At 46.8% G+C, this 17,828-nt stretch overlaps 1 protein-coding gene across 2 annotated transcripts in view; it reads left to right on the top strand.

The window, feature by feature from the left end:
- Positions 1-9,559, top strand: part of LOC147683192 (collagen alpha-4(VI) chain-like) — a 115,295-nt gene extending 105,736 nt beyond the window's left edge. The window contains exon 7 of one of the 2 annotated variants that reach the window (XM_086943687.1): positions 8,747-9,559. In XM_086943687.1, the coding sequence (XP_086799813.1) occupies positions 8,747-8,967 (221 nt within the window). In that variant the 3' untranslated portion in view covers positions 8,968-9,559. Of the gene's footprint in view, positions 1-8,743 lie in introns of both variants that reach the window. The other variant, XM_086943686.1, reaches the window with a different exon arrangement.
- The last annotated feature ends 8,269 nt before the right edge of the window (positions 9,560-17,828 follow it).

Genomic DNA, 17,828 nt, shown 5'->3' with positions numbered 1-17,828 from the left:
ATTCCACCATCTTTGAATCGCATTTCGTAGGATCATTTGGTGCCTCTCCGCTAGGAAGTTTCAGCTCTCTTGGCCAAGGGGGCTATCGAGAGGGTCCCTGAGCCAGAAGTTGGTCGTGATTGCTATTTCCGCTACTTTCTGGTGCCCAAAAAGGACATAGGCCTGTGTCCTATCCTAGACCTCCAGGCCCTCACTCACTTTTTCCCAAAGGAGAAGTTCAAACTGCTCATGTTGGCTCAGGTCCTGTCTGCCCTCGACCCTGGACACTGGATGGTGGCCATGGACTTGCAGGATGCCTATTTCCACATCCCCGTCCTGCAAGCCCACCGACGCTACCTACGGTTTGTGGTAGGCCACGAGCATTTTCAGTTCACCGTGCACCCCTTTGGCCTTACAAGTGCCCCTCGGTGTTCACGAAGGTGATGGCTGTCGAAGGCGGGCTCACCCTAGGCGGTCATCTCCCACCTCCAGACTATGGCAGACCTCCTGCATTCACTGGGGTTCACTATCAACTTGCCGAAGTCACACGTAACTCCTTCTTAGACAATCTCTTTTATCAGAGCTCTTCTGGACACAGTGCAGTTTCGGGATTATCCTCCCGAGCAGCGAATCCGGAATATTTGGGCTATGATACCTATGTTTCAACTTCTATCCTGGGTTTCGGTGAGAATGACCCTGAGGCTGCTGGGCCTCATGGCCTCCAGCATCCTGCTGGTAGATCACGCCAGAAGGCATATGCAGGCTTTGCAATGGGACCTGAAGTTCCAGGGGTGCAGCATCGGGGGAATCTTTCCAACTATATCCAGATCTCGGAGGGAACTGTGCAACAATTGCAGTGGTGGTTAACAAACCAAGCTTAGGGCAGAGGCAGAGCCCTCTCCCTTCCCCAACCAGACCTCACAAAAGTGATGGATGCTTCACTCCTGGGAAGGACCAGCCATCTGGGAGAGGTGGAGATCAGAGGAGTCTGGTCTCTGGCGGAGTCCGAGCTCTATATCAACCTGTTGGAGCTCTGGGTGATCTGCCTGGCACTGAAAGCATTTCTTCCCTCTCTCAAAGGGAAGGTGGTGCAGATGTTTACGGACAACACCACTGCCATGTGATACTGCAACAAACAGCGCGGGGTTGGGTCGTGGACCCTATGTCAAGAGACTATTCACCTCTGGACATGGCTGGAACATCAGGGCATGTCTTTGGTGGTTCAATACCTGGCAGGTTCCCTGAACGCTAGGGCGGATGAACTCAGCCGTCGTTGCTTGTTAGATCACGAATGGATTCTTCACTCAGAGGTGGTGCAGGGTCTCTTTCAGCTGTGTGGAGAGCCTTGGTTAGATCTGTTCAGCACAGAATAGAATGTGCAATGTCAGCAATTCTGCGCTTTGGAGTTTCAAAGGTGGCTTACCCTCGGTGACGCTTTTCATTGTGAGTGGAGTTGTGGCCGGATGTACGCCTTTCCGCCAGTATCACTTCTTCCCAGAGTGCTGAAGAAGATCAAGTGTGAATGGGCCTAAGTTTTTCTTATGGCCCCGGACCGGGCACCAAGGGTATGGGACCCCGCATGGCCATCGATCCTTCGATCAGACTACCCCTTCAGGAGGATCTTCTGTCACAGCAGCAGGGTACAGTTCTTCACCCAAACCTGTCCAGCCTCCACCTCCTTGGGTGGAGATTGAGTGGCGACAGTTGACAGCTTTTGACCTTCCTCCCGAAGTCTGTAATGTCCTCTTGGCAGCCAGGTGTCCCTCCATGAAAACTGTATATGTTTGTCGATGGAACAAATTTGTGACATGGTGCATAGCAAAGGCTGTGGATCCCCTCTCTGACCCTCTTTCAGAAGTCCTTCTGTATATACTTTCTTTGGCCCAGCAAGACTCTGCCCTGGGTACTCTTAATGGCTACCTTACCACTATTTCTGCTTTTCTTCGGCTACCAAATCAGCCTTCTTTATTCAAGTCCCCTATTGCACATAGATTTTTTAAGGGCATTGCCTATCTATTTCCTCCCTCTCCCTTCATAAAGCCCCAGTGGGACTTGCACCGCGTTTTAACTTATTTTATGTGTGTTACCTTTGAGTCCCTTCACAACTGTCCTCTAAGGCTCCTCACTCTGAAAACTGCCTTCCTTGTTGCCATCACCTGTGCTCGCAGGGTGAGAGAGCTTCAGGCTCTGTCGTCCAAACCCCCTTTCTTCTATGTGCATTTGGATAAAGTGGTGCTTAGGACTGATGAGGGACTGGAGGAAGCGAGCAACTCTCTCCCTGATCTCCTTTCATAGAACACTGTTGATGGGTCAGTTGATGGAGTAACCTTGGCAGGTAGCCTCACAGGCCAGCAGCAAGCTGATTGCAGGAAGGTCCTCAATCAGCACAAGCATATTTTCTGACACCCTGATAACAACCACCTGGTGTACCTATGAAGTAGACACAGGTGACAGTCTGCCAGTAAAGGACAACATTTACAGACAGCCTGACCATGTCAGAGACTACATCAGGACAGAGGTCCAAAAGATGCTGGAATTGGATCTCTTTGAGCCTTCAAAAAGCCCCTGGGCTAGTCCAGTAATCCTTGTGCCAAAACCTCACACCAAGGGTGGAAAAAAGAGAGATGAGGTTTTGTTTGGACTACAGAGGCCTCAATGCAGTCACTAGGACTGATGCCCATCCTATTCCAAGGGCAGAGGAACTCATAGATACTTTGGCCTCAGCCAAGTTTCTTAGTACACTTGACCTAACTGATGGCTACTGGCAAATAAGACTATCTGAGGATGCCAAGCCAAAAACAACATTTTCAACCCACAGTGGGCATTATCAATTTGTTGTGATGCCCTTTGGTCTGAAAAATGCACCTGCCATATTTCAGAGGTTGCTGAACAAAGTTCTCACAGGTCTAGAAGCCTATAGTGCAGCATATCTACATGATATTGCTGTCTTTAGTTCCACCTGGTAGGATCACCTGGTCCTCCTTAGGAATGTTCTGGCGGACCTGCAAAAGGCAGGTCTCGCTTTCAAGACCATCAAGTGCCAGATAGGGAGGAGCACAGTTGTATACTTGGGTAACCTGGTAGGTGGAGGCAAGTTCAGCCATTGGAGAGGAGCAAAATCCAGACTATCATCATGGACCACAACCCAGACTCAGGTCAGAGCTTTCCTGGGCCTGATTGGATACTACAGGAGGTTTGTTAAGGGTTATGAATCCAATGTGACACCCTATAATGATCTCACCTCCAAGAGAATGCCAAATAAAGTTTAGTGGATAGTTAGCTGTCAAAAGGCATTTGATGGCCTGAAGCAGGCCATGTGCAATGCTCCCATTCTGCAAAGTCCTGACAATTTCAAAACCTTTAATGTCCAGACAGGTGCATCTGAGATAGGGGTAGGAGCTGTTTTATCACAACTGGATGCCCAGGATCAACCAGTAGCTTTTATAAGCAGAAAGTTGACCCCACGTTGGTCAGTTATAGAGAGGGAGGCCTTTGCTATGGTCTGGGCCCTGAAGATGTTGAGGCCATACATGTTTAGTACTCACTTCATTGTTCAGACAGACCATAAGTCCCTCTTATGGCTCAAACAAAAATGAATGGTGAAAATCCCAAACCTTTGAGGTGGTCCGTTTCCCTATAGGGGATGGACTATTTATTGGAACATAGGCCTGCAAGTAATCATGCCAACACAGATGGAATATCCAGATATTTCCACTTAGAAAATGAAGATTCAACTGGGTTGGGTACCCAGGGCATAGGTACACCAGGGATCTCAATAAAGAATAATTTTGAGGGGGTCAAGGGAATATATTTAACGACCTGTCATTTAATTTCCCTATATAATAGACAATTATACAAAACTATAGAAATGACCAGTCCTCTGTGTGTTGCTGTACTAGTAGCTGAGAAAACAGGACTCATGCAAATAATGAAAGAGTTACAACTGGCTGAGATATTCCCATCAGACCACCCTTCTGGCGGAGTCTCATCATGTGGGATGTTTGTTAATCCATCCAACCAACCGCCCAAACCATCAGGTGATGGTGCAGATATGGATTGAAATAGAAACTCTAGCCAGAATGTTACTCAGAGGGTAGTGCTGAGGGTGTGTGGTGCAGTGCTCTGGTGAAGGAAACTTAAAATTAACGACTCAGACAAAAAATATGTTTAATGGGAATTGTCTAAGTGTCAAGGTTAAAATCACGCCGGGTAGCCTAAATATGTAGCTACACTATGGCGCTGTGCAGGACGTTCAACATGTTTCAGCGAAATTGGAAGTCTATCCGGCTTTCATCAGGACCTAGATATTAAGCTACAGCAAAATGAAAAATGTGAATGTGAAAATCATAAAAAAGTATTTAAATTATATAGGGATACTTATATCTACCAAGAACTTGGAGCCCCAATGTTCACAAGGAAGATGTAATTTGTGTCTTAATCCTGTTGACAGAAGCACAACAAACAAGCACATATTTACATGTATATCCATATATTCACAAGAAACTGTACAGACAACACAATAGCATAAGTAATTTGCACTTAGCTAATTCTTGAGTATGCTTACTCTGTTCACAGAAGAAATAACCTAACTGTGAATACTCACCGCGCTTTGCGTGGGAGATGACCTCACCTCACCCGGCAACCGCTCGGGAATATGAGGCCCCGCTCTAAGGTGTAAGAAGGAAGAAAAGGGCATGAATACCAAGGTTATATGCCCCAGCTAGTAGCTATTACATCCTAGTTCTAACTAACTGCTTATGGACAGAGTCAATGAAAACCACAGTCACAACCACACCGGCATTTGGCACAGGAAAGAGGAGACATTCACTCCAGGCAATGAGAGAGGGAGAGGAAATTGCAAAAGACCCCCATCTATCACCGGTTTAGGTAAAAACGGAAACCTTACTTTGTCACAGACTGGGTAGTTGTTATATAAAGGTAACTTTAGGTGGCAGTCAAAAAATAACTTTAGGTGGCAGTCAAAAAATACCCAGAGGAGGAGAACTTACCTGTCCGTCGGTACCTCTCTCAGTCATCCGAGAGGAAGTGGAGGTACCGACAGGACCGGGCTCCTCCCTTTTATACCAGAGTTAATTGATTTATTGAGTTGTTAGGCTCATTTCACCCGCCAAAATCAGAGCTAATTGGTGATTATGAAGCGTTTTAGTCAATGCGCATGTGTACCGCCACGTAGTAGTTGTGGCTCGTTGAACTGGACTTGCGCGTTGTGTAGGCTGGTGTGAAACGGTGCGTTAGTCCTCAGCGCATGCGCACTCGGGAAAAAGCGTCTAGCGACTACTAATCCTTCGCGCAGCCGCAATAGTGGGTGAGAGTCGTTAAGACAATGCTGTAAAATCCCGCTGCTGTTGGAAAAAGGGATGGCTGGCATTGGAAAAGACTGAAAATCGCCATAGATTTAGCGGACAAAAAATGAAAGCAATGAAATTCAAAACTGTGCTTGCGCGGCTATCGGGCATCATGAAGCCGACAAAACGCGTCTCTCCCGCGCAGTCGCAGCGTATTGTGTTGACAAAACGCTTATATCAGGATACCAATGTCCTAGCCATGTGCTACCAAAATTCAAGGCTCTATAGGGTAGGGGAATACAGTCATACATCTGATGTTGTAGACTGTACTGATTGCATCCATATATGTTGGTCAATAGATGTGGCACATAAGAGGATGATGATATATGTGACAACGTGTTCCTGATGGTACATATAGTCTCAAGGTGAAAGAGTACATTTAACACCACATATGACAAAGGGAGTGTATACTGAAATGTTCGTATCCCTTCATAGATAGAGACAGAAGAGGGGTTGGATATATAGCACAATGCTTAGATAAAGATCCACGGGATGGAATCATTTAATCCTCTACTGTCACTACGTAGCTTGAAAATCCATTTTTGCTCCTTGATGAATAGAAACCTAGATTTGTCACTGATGTGTGGTAGGATATAAGGATGTTCCAAAATCACCCATTTCAAATCCTCTGCTTTATGTTTCATCAACAAGAAATGGTTAGTGAGGCAGGTGGACTGTTTATGAACTTCGGATTGTACTTTTATGTTCGCTAATACGAACCTTCATTTTCCGAGTAGTGTGGCCAATGTACCTAAGTGAACACGGGCAGGTGATCATGTATATAACTCCCTCCGTGTTGCAATTAGTGTGTTTTCGGAGTAACCACGGATTTCCTGTACCTATGTCCACTTGGTCCGCTCTGTATGTCGGAGGACAGGCGCTACAAGAGCCACATGGAAAATGACCACGTACTGGTGGGATGTGCCACAATGTATTTGCCGTTTTTGTCACTTTTGGTCTAGGTCTAGTGTGGACCAGACTATCCCGTAGACTACGAGCTTTCTTGAAAAAAAACAGTGGTGGAAGAATGTTGGTTTGGACGATGTTCAAGATATCCCAATGTTTTCGAACTGTCTTTTGGATCCTATTTGAAAGGACACTTAATGTGCTGACAAAAGTCAGTCTATCCAAGGGCGCCTTTTCAGGTCTTATCTCCAGAAGTGCCTCCCTGTTGTTGTTGGAGGCCCGTTTCCAGGCTTTTCTTACCAAATGGCGTGGATACTGCCGTTCATGTAGTTGTTGAGACAGAATACAGGCATGTTTGTCAAAAAGAGGTTTGGATGAACAGTTTCTACGAATTCTCATAAACTGTCCTACTGGGAGGTTCTCCCGTAAAGCCCAAGGGTGATGGCTATCAAAAGCCAACAAGGAATTCCTGGACATTGGTTTTTTATAGAGCTCGCATTCAAGTTTGCCATCTTTTAGAAAAATGAGAATATCCAGGAATGGTAATTCAACCCGGCTGAACTCAACAGTGAATTTGAGATACTGGTTTTGATTGTTCAACCAAACATCAAATGATTTCACCTCTGCTGGTGTACCTCGCCAAACCAAGAGAATGTCGTCAATGTATCTCTTCCATAGCACCACCTGTTGGAAGTAGGGGTTGCTATGGTTGAGAACATGGTTGTGCTCAAACAAGTGAACATAAAGGTTGGCGAGGCTGGGGGCAAAAATACTCCCCATAGATGTTCCTGAGGTTTGGAGATAGATCTGATCTTCAAATTTGAAGTAATTCTCCATCATTGCCAATCTGGCACACTCCATGATAAAACTCACTGGAGTAATACTCTGTAGATCACGAGTGGCAAGAAAAGAATCTTTACAAATGATGGCAATGCCGCCTCCTTTGTTACCCACGTGGTCTTTGCGCTGGATGTTGTATCCAGGGGGCAATGTACAGACCACATCGGGTGCGGAGACTTTATGCATCCATATTTCTGTTAAAAATAGGACATCAGATTTGGTGCCCTCAATAAACATACCTGTTGTAAGTGGTGCTAGCACCGGTTTACACAGGCTGCAATGGTAGGCCTGTAGATACAATTTGAGTGGTCTCTCATGGGTGGCATAATAAATGCTTCAGCCCATGGGAGACCCCTGGTGTACCTATTCCCTGGGTACCTTAGTACCATATACCAGGGACTTATCAGGGTACACCACTAGCCAATCTGGAGTTTACCGAAGTACTCACCATGACCAATATAGGAAAGAAGCACAGAGACTGGGGTCCTGATTAGCAGGATCCCAGTCAGACTAGTCAGAAAAACATAATGACACCAGTAAAAAGTGGGGGTGACCAAGAAAGCAAATCCTACTCTCTTACAGTCTCTCTTTCAGTTGATAGAAACAAAACTATGCCAATCACGTAGGCTGCAGTTTACACTGAATCCACCTGTATGTCGCTGTTTTGTCTGACTGTTTTGTATTACTACAGCCAAAGGTTCTATAAACAAAGCAAATAAGCGGGTCAAAATGGGACAGACTTGTCTAATCATTGTGTTGATGTTTACAATCCCCTAAATCTGTCCATCTACTACTACCTTTGCGCTGGCCCTTGATATACCTCTTGAATCAATACGGCAAACAAGGAAAGAACCTGTACTCTTGGAAACCTTTTACTCAGTTATTGATTCAGCTAACATTTAGGCTCTTATTAAGATGTGGGCAATTATAGAACATCTGCCAACAATCTGTGGGTACCTAGAATGCCAATTTTTCTGTACCTAGCCTCACGTAGAGATGGGGGATTACTTTCTTACTGAAGTTGAAGCCTCAGTTGGTCTGCTATTGGAAACCACTTTGCTTTTGGCCTGCGATAAAAGAATCTCTGGCTGAATAGTGTTGGAATGTCTCTCCTTTTTAGAGTGGGATTCAGGTAATGTTTTTTCTTCCTGTGACCACCTTGCAAAGCTTGGCTGTCGGGGGCAGGAACTAACGCAACAATTTACCTGATGCACAGGGAGAGCCCTTCCAGTGCCCCATGGACTTCAGACTTTTCAGAAAGAAACTTCTGCTTTGGTAGGTTTTGAAGAAAAAAAAGCAAACCGACCCAAGATGGCAGTGGCAGCTGGTGGACACTAAGCTTTTTTTTTTTTTTACAAAAGTGCTCAGTCCAGGCTGGCAGGAGTACTTTTGGTGAAAAATCCCTGCCAACTCAGCATGGATCTGTGTGTATGGGATACTGTGGGACGCTACGGCCTGTTTGGCCAGACCTTATATAGGTATCTGTCTTTGCTTTAGAAAAGCCAATGCTTTATTTCACAGGATTGACATTCATAATGTCATGTATGATGTCATCAGTCAACCTAATTGTGTTGAGTTAAAGATGTCATTAACTTTGTGCTCTTGTAAGCTGCAACACTACTAATCCAACTTCCCTTTTTAATTTTCTTCAGCAGCAGTGTGCAAAGAGCAAAAAGATGCTGGACCATGCCACTCTTTCCTGGCTAAGTGGTTCTTCAACAGCACTTCCTTGCGCTGTGAGCGCTTCTGGTATGGTGGCTGTGGTGGAAATGGCAACCGATTTGAGAGCTGGGACCTCTGCAAGTCCACCTGTGTGATACTACAGAGGAGCTTGGAATCTCTACACCTTCAAGCCAAAGCCCATCGAGATAACTGAAATGCTCTGACAAGATGAAGCCAGCTGTCCTGGCCTGAATATGGTCTCCAGCTCCAATATGAAGTACTCACAATGTATTGCAGCCTACCAAGCTGTGGGCTTTCAAGAAAAGTTCTTCCTCTCCAGCATGAGGCAAAGGATAATTTCTGAGTTGTATGTAGGTATTTGTATTGTGGCCTCTGCTGCACTCCTGGCCGCTGCCATCTAGGGCTATAATGCACCATTCGCTTGGCGCTCGCTGAATATCATGTTACACAGACTGTGAAATATCTTTTGTTTCTTCAAATTGGTGGAGTTTGCAAGGTTCATGATGCTATGGTGCTTTGATTAGGTTGGCAAAGAAGGGATTGGGTCCATTCAAGGGGTGGTGGATATAGATGAATGTCAGCCCTGATCATGGAAGTCCTAAGAATGCGTATCTCAAGATCAAGAGTTTCTGCATTTCCTATTCACAAAGAAGACTGGCTTATAAAGAAAAGAGGATGCTGCCCAACAGGCTGTTGCCTATAAAGCCCTTCCCCAGCTCCTATAGTCCTGTCAGAGACAGCGGAGCTTTCAAGAAACCATGAAGAAAATAAAGAATTGATTCGAGTAATGCTAGTACGTGTTAAATGCTTTAAAAAATGATTCTCGGATAAACAAACGCTTAATTTAAAATTGCATATGATGATTAATATTATTATGATAACGATTGTCTTCTTTAATTAGCCTGCCCATTTGGCTGAGTGCAGATGGAAGAGTTCAGGACCACAGTGAGAGCCCATCCAATGGTACCCTGCATGGTCACAGGTGGTAGAAAAGAGTCTTTGCACAGAAATCGGTCACTTGTTCAGTCCGCACAGTCGTAGGGTGAAGGTGGAAGGAGCTGTGCAAAGTGATGGGGTAGTTGAAAAGTTATGTGGTAGATCTACAAGGCTGTGAAGGAAATGCTCTAAAGAAAACAGGGAATCCACTGTGAGGAATGAACAAAACGAATATCTGATGGATACATTTTCCTAAAGGTTCATCATCCTATAAATACTGCTTTTTGACTTCAAACTGGTTCAGAATTCTTTTCCTCAACAATGACTCTCCAGTTCTGCCAGGTGGCGTCACACAGCTCCAGTCACGACCTCGCCTCTGACGTGATGTCACTAACATTTTGCGGTCCTCCATTTCGGACTGAAGACAGCTCAACATGCTTTTACAAAGATGCTGGCTGTGGTGGCAACGTCACTGCGGCAGTCGAGTGACCATGTAGTCCCATACTTGCATGACTGGCTGGTAAAGGCCCATACCTCTACCTACCCCTGAAACCTAAAATTACCCTTCACTCTCTTTACCTCTACCCACCCCTAAACCCCAAAAATCACCATTACCTCCCTTTAGCTTTACCGACCCCTAAACCCTTAAGCTATCTTTCCCTTTACCCACCCATAAACCCTAAAATTCCCCTTACCTCCCTCTACCCACCCATGAACCCAAAAGTTACACAAACCTCCCTTTACCTCCATCCGCCCCTAAACACTAAAATCTCCCTTTACCTCTACCTGCAACTAAACCTTTAAATAACACAAAAATGATGGTGCTGGTCCAAGAACATCTCCCACAGATGATGACTTGCCTACGCTGCCTGGACTTTATCACCAACTTTCAAAAATCTCACCTCTCACCCATGCAGAGGCTGACTCCTATTGGGTAGTGGTTGACATAAACCTCATGAAGGACTTCACTTGTCAGAGAATTGTGGCTATTCAGGCGATCATTCGGATGTCTCTGACGCAAACTCAGACCCAGGTCCTGCAGGTCTTATGACTGCTAGGTCTTGTGAACACATACATACTTTTGGGGCCTCACACCAAGTGGCAGATGAGAACCCTACTATTGTGTCTGAGTTGGCACTGGCTCCAACTCCAAGTGAGCCTCTCAGCTTGTGTTGCAGCCTTCAAGTCAGCCTATCTGGAGCTGTACTACTGCTACTGGTGGGTTGTTCCTTCAGCCCTTCGCAGGTACAGTGGTAAGGTATTCCTATTCCTTGCTGACCTCCAGCACCTGCCTGGATGACATGATAGCACTGGGCCTTTGGTCGACGTTGTAGCACCGCCTACATACAAACATGCTGGAGCTATGGGAAATGTACCTTGCTTTTGTCCCTTCAGTCTCAGAGAGCATAATTCAGTTTCTGTCCGGACACACCACTCCCATTCACTTTATCAATAGAAAGGGGGGGAACCTATTTTGGGAGGTGGTCATGCATTTCCGATGTCCTACAGTTTGCACTGTCTCTTGCCTAGAATAGCCTAGCAGTATCTAATGTAAAAGACGATTTGGCTAATCAATCCACCTTGATTTGCCTCCCACACCAACCTTCATTGTTTAAGTTGCCACTAGTTGCGTGCATTATGAAAGGTTTGCTTGATATATTTCCTTCCATTAGGTTTATTGTTCCTCAGTGGGATCTAAACCTTCTGTTGACTTTTTTTATGGCATCCCCATCTGATGTACAGGTGCCTGGCTTGACCTCTCACTTTGAAAACTGCCTTCTTAGTGGCAATGATTTCAGGCCATTGGGTCAATAAACTCCTGACGCTTTCTGTTCAGGCACCATTAATGATGTTCTACCCAGATAAATTCACTCTTGGGACTAGTCCGTCAATTAATTCCAGAAGTGCTATCTGCTGTTCATGTGGGTCAGTCAGTCACCCTTCCATCTTTCTTTCCCCCTCTTTACCCCACCAAAGACAAGGAGCTGCTTTATAGGATGGACTCAAAGTATGTAGTGGCCTGCGGTGGTCAGAGTTGATGCTTGGGATTGATGGCACCACTCGGAGAGCTATTGCTGGAGAAAACGTTTTCAGATCCAGTTTGACCCTGGCAGAGAATTCATAAGGTGAGGAATTCCGCCCTGTTGCATAGCACCCAGTTGCAGTTTGTCCAAGAACAGGCTTCCCCTCTTTTATTGAGGACATCACAGATGTGTGGTTGACTTGACTTTGATTTCTTGTAGGCCAGGGTAGACTTTCCACTTTCTTAAGCTGGGCCGGCATAAGGGAGTAGGCAGACTAGTCAGGCATTGGCTACTAGTGGATGCCTCTTGTATACCTCATCTGTTAACTACCTGTAGGGACTACATGCAGTGCTTATTGTTTGTTATATGTCTGAGGCAGTATGTCAGGAAGAGCAGAAACACCATCTTGGAAAAAAACGGTGTCTTTTTCACACTTTACTTACTGTAAATAGTGACTGTCTTAACCACCCTCTCCTCAATGGCATGAAGAGTCCTATCCCCATCTTCACAAGGTGTAACTGGAAAGAGATTCAACCCCTTAAAATTTGATGTGAAAAATATGAGTAATCAGTTTTTTAAGGAGGTTGCAGATCTTGTGCTCATTCACTGTCTCTTTGCAGCTCCTCCCCCTCTCTGGGTATCGTTAATTAACTCTAGTATAGTATCTTTCTTGTTTTTCACTCACTCTCCTACCCTCAGTTATTGTGAATTAGCTCTCTTACTCTGTCTCTGGTTTCAATTTCTCCTGCTATCCTCTCTTGTGCTTCTCTGCTCCTTGCTGTCTCCTTCACTCCATTGCAGAGATGGCTTCAGTGACCACTCTCATTCCATGATTGTTTATACTAGTGAGCTAACCTCTTGGTGCTGAGCTATAGATTCTGTGTTCCTTCAGTCCTTTCCCTCTTTCAGGAACCATGTGCTCCTGGTGTCAGGGCTCTGGTGTTAGCACACCAGACTTATCAGGGGTTGTGTAACCCTATATTACCAAGTGCACATTGATCCAAAGCAGTGTTGAGTTGCAGAGTGCAAATGAGATTTACCAGGATCACTGTAAACAGAAAAGTGATCCAGAAATATGGATGTGCTGATATAACACATCATGTGAACCACCTACCCTTTTAGCTGAAGTGGCAATCCAGGAAGTGACATAGGTGAAGTGTCTTTTTCATCCACATCTGGTGCACCAATCACATTGTATGTATGATGCTGCTTACTTCAGCGGAATCTGTAGAAAGCAGGAGCACATGACCCCATTATCTGCACTCAATAATACAGGTATATACAAGGTTTTAACTCTAAGATTTCCATGCTCTTTGAGTGCCTTGTTATCCCTTTAAAAAGTTTCCCCTAAAAGAAGGTTCACACTGCTGAGATACAGGGGAGAATAATATGTCCATCTCTTTACAGAGTGTTGAACACAGGGACAGTTTCCAAATGTGCCATTTCATTTGTACACAATCTTGAGCCAATTCTGAACTATCTCAAGTAGCCTCTCTTTAAACATAGCATGGAATGTCCCTTAGACACATACCAAGAGTGATTCAAATATAATGAGAAAAGCAATGTAATGTCTCCTACGTACCCCGCTATGCAAAATACATTTTCAGACATTTCTTAGATTTACCCAGTGCCCTGATATAAGTGCAATAATACAGAAAAAACGAGATCTTTGACAATGGGTTAAATGTTTACCTGATTTCACTGTTTATGTGTATTCACAATGGAAGTGGTGCTATTTCCGTCTTGCTCTATAATACACTGATTTATATGAGGTCAGATAATATTCAGAATATTTGATTTCTAGGAACGTTGTATTTTCCTATTTTAATATGTAATTCACCCAAAAAAGCATTCTTTGTCAATTGTGTGTTCTGATTTAGAGATTTGGAGTTTATGCGTATCCATTATGTGGAGATTTGAAAAATGGTTTTGTTTTTGTTGGCAGATTTGTTCTCGTTATACTCAGTTAAGAAATATTTACATTCCTTTTTTTTAAGTTCAAAAAGAAGAAATATTTACATTCCTGATCTGCATCAGGGCGATTATTTGCCATCAGGAAGACTGCATTGAGTTCAGGGAGACTTTGTATATGTTATATTAGTAAATACTTTAAACTGTTTTGTGGACTGAGTTTTTTATACATTGCTGCGACCTTCCACTTGAACATATTCTGCTTTTCTGTATATTCATGTAATTTGTGCACTTTTCATACCCCTTACAGTTTGAGCATTCTCACAATAACGATAAACCTTTAATCGCACAAGCATTTCAAATCAATTGTTTTGATAGAGACTTCTATTTGCAGATTCCCTACCTTGTCAAGTTCCCCATGCGCTAGATTCGAGCCAAAGATTTTTAATAGCAGTTCCCTCATGCGTCAATAGGTGGTGTTGTGAATCACTGCTTTGGATCTGAACCATCCCTATGTGTACCACTCAGCACGCTGACATCAATTATTTTCTTTCCGAGCCTTCTAATGTGGATCCAGAGCTCTGTTGACTCTTCTCAGAGTGACAATTTATTTTCCAGCGTGCAAGGGACATGTTCCCTCCAAAAGCAATAGGGTTTAAAACTTGCTAAGTCGCCAACCGACAAATGTCGGTGACAGACACTCACAAGATCTGTCTCTGGTGTCTTGGTTCCAGGCATGATTCAGTGTTGTCCAACTGCTGTGTGAAGATGACCAAGAAGGCCGTCTGCTTAGCCAAACTTGCCAAAATGTATGCAAAAATAACAGTTGATGGACAGAATGCAGAACAATGTCATACATTCACCCCAGTACAGAGATCTGGGCCTAAATCCATCGTTGTTTTGCACTCCACACCACCCCAGTTCAGACATGGCCATATGCAAAACAGCCTTGACCGGGGGCGTGGCCAAGATGGCGTCGGAGTAAGACGTGCTTTCGAGTCGCTCCGGCGCCCGACCTGCTAAGCATTGTACAGCAACGCCTGCGGGGCTTCCGTCCGCTCTGGAACGGCCACAGACATCAACGGCTCTGTGCGGAGTGGTCTGGTACCATCGGTGTGTCCCGGAGTGGTTAGGCGACGCCGCCGGGAGCTCTTCAGCTTGAGGCCTACGGAGCACCGGCCTAGCGTGAACGTGAAGCCGCGGTGGGACGCAGCTGCACGGCATCGACTTGGTGGGGCCTCGCGGACCGGAGGGTGTCATCTGCCCTTCCCAGCCGTCAGCCCCCCCTGCTGCAGCGAGTTGATTGTTTTGTGGCGTGTCCTGCGCGATTGGACGCCTTGTCGGCCGGCTGGCCACGTGCGCCTGGACGGTGGAACTCTAGCGGGCCCGGACGAACTGGGAGTGGTTCTGCCTGCCCCTTGCATCGGTGCCCTTGATGGCCTCTGCCCACCGGAGAGACGTCCCCACCGGTCCCCTCCAGTGTGAACATCGCTCGGCCTTGGGAGGCCCATCACCTGCGTTTCCTACAGCTTCCCTGCAGCTTGCGGTGGTGGACTTGTGAGATTCGCCTGCGACTGGACACGAGCTACGTAAGGTCTTTGCTCTGTCCCACGGACTGTTTTTCGGACTCACGTGGCCCAGGAGCGGTGCCTTCCGCCCGGCTTCCCCGGGTGTCCTCCCCCGGGGCCTGACCCCGTGCTGCGGAGAATTCGGCATCCTCGGCGGGAGGCCCTGTGCCGCCATTTTCTTGGGCGGCTGCCGCTGGTAACGCGGGTGCCCCAGCACGGCCTGCATCCTAGGCGGCCCTGCCTTCGCTGCTCTGCCGCGATGTCGCAACAGCCGCGTAAGGGGAGGACGGTGAAGGAGGGGACCTCCAAAACATCGCAACCACCGAATTCCCCTGGGGCAAGTGGCTCGGCTAGACAATCGGACGAAGATGCACCGGCCACTAAGGCCTTCATGTCTGAACTCTTTGCCTCGATCAAGGAGGACATCTCCGAGCTCCGCGCTCAACTGGCTTCAGATCTACGTGAGGTCCGGAGGGACGTGGATGGCATCGGGGAACGGGTGGCCGTGCTGGAAGACCACGATTTAAGTATGGCCAATGACGTGCACCAGCTGCAGCAAGATGTTCTTCGCCTTACGGACCAGAACTTGAACCTGCAAGCGTATGCCGAGGACCTGGAAAACCACTCCAGGAGAAATAACATTCATATCAGAGCGGTCCCCTGGGACGGTGAGGCTGGAGATCTGAGGGGCTACGTACAGGCCCTCTTCATACAGGTTCTGGACGATGAAGACGTCCGGGAGATCAAACTGGACAGGGTGCACAGGGTGGGCCTACCCAGGCGAGGGGGTCCCCCTCCAGACATTCTTGCGTGTGTACACGACTTCCAGACTAAGGAACGCATTCTCCAGAAAGCCAGAACACTCTCCGACTTGGACTTTCGGGGCCATCGACCCCAGCTCTTCCAAGACTTGGCAGCGTCCACGCTTCAAAAACGAAGGGAATTCCGGCCGGTAACTGCCTATCTGAGGGAGAACGGCATCTCCTACTCCTGGGGTCACCCCTTCCGGATTATTTTTCGCTGGCAGAACAGGTTGGTGCAGATCCGCTCTCTGAAGTCTGCGAGGGAGCTGTTGGGACTGGAGGAGGACCCATCATCGCAAGCGTCCCAGTCCTCACCTTCGCGGCGACGACGTCGCTCGTCATCTTGGCACCGAGTTGGGGCTTCCCCGGAGCGGCTGCGCCCGGACCACTCTGTGAGCTTGCAGGAAAGAGGATCGGCTGTGGCGTCGGTGGCCTCGGCCACCCTTGCGGATTCCCAGCAGACCTCTGGAGCGGCATGATCCCTGCTTTCTGTGATGGTTGGGTGCCATGGGCGCCTCTACTCCTGAGGCCCTGGGGTACTATGGTACTTTTGGAGAAGACACCCCGGGCCTTGGTCCTGGGGGCCCCTGATCTGGTGCCCCCACCCCATTTCCAGTCTGATGTGGACCGTGTGACCTGTGGCCCATTGGAACTGTCGACTGTACATTACAGGTTGCGGGCCCTGTGCCCTGTTTTTTTTATTCTTGGGTTGTTGCGGGAGGGTGGGTTTGTTAACGCTCTTCGTGTGTATTAAGCGTGGGCGGAAAATCCGTTCCGCTCGCGGATTTTGCGGATTTTCGGGAAATCCGCAATCCGCGAGATTTGCGGATTTCCCGCAAAATCCGCAAATTCGCACGCAGCGGATTTTTTTGGCGGCGCGCGGCGTTGGTGATACAATTTTTGCGGCGCGCGGCGTTTATCATCGTTTGCCGAGTTGTTTTTTTCGATAGTTTGCGAGTGCTGCGCCATTTTGGATCTTGCTGTGTGATCCCGCGGGAATTGGCGAGCGCGATTACGTCATCGCGGCTTGCCAGCGATAGTTTGTCAACGCGAGTACGACGAGATCACGTCTCGCGGTACTTCGCAATTGCGAGATTTGAGATGCGGCGCGCGAAAATATAAATTTGCAATTCTGCACAAGAAATCCACCAGCAAGCAGCATAAACCTTCTAGAAATGAGGATTTTTATGTGAATAACTCCTTAGTTTGACATTTGCCTGCACTTTTTTAGCGAGGAGTCCATTTTGGGGAGGGGGGCAGGGGGGTGGGAGGAAGGAAGTGCCCCATAGTCTTCAACTTCCTGTTCCTGTTCAGCAGGCTCCTCCCAGTGCTTTGTCCATCTCCTGGTCACTTTTCATTCGGATGTGGACCTGGAAGGATTACCTTTTGTGGATGCTGCTGGATCTTTGGATTTGAGGCCTTTTTGACTTTCTTTGGATCACTGTTGGATTAGAAATTTTACAAGTAAGTTTGTTTGGGGCATTACAGTTGCTGCAACTAAAATTTTGGGATTTTCGATTTTTGGGCTGTTTTGGGGCCTTTTCCCAGGGGTACTCAGTGGTGGGTGGACTGATTCTTTCTGTGGGTTGTCTTGAACTTAAACATCATGGAGGCCATAGATGAATTGGGATTGTGCTGATTTTTCTGTGTTTTTCGATTTTTTTTTTTTGTAAAATTTTGTGTTTTTCGATTTTTGACCTGTTGTTGGGGCCTTGACCAGGGGTAGTGAGTGGTGCATGGGCCTAGTCTTTCTGTGGGCTGTCTTGAATTTAAACATCATGGAGGCCATGGATGGAATGGGATTGTGCTGAT

This window comes from Lissotriton vulgaris, chromosome 11, assembly GCF_964263255.1.
Source record: "Lissotriton vulgaris chromosome 11, aLisVul1.2, whole genome shotgun sequence".
NCBI lineage: Eukaryota > Metazoa > Chordata > Amphibia > Caudata > Salamandridae > Lissotriton > Lissotriton vulgaris.
The sequence above is the reverse complement of the archived record's forward strand: the minus strand, read 5'-3'. Positions and strand labels throughout refer to the sequence as shown.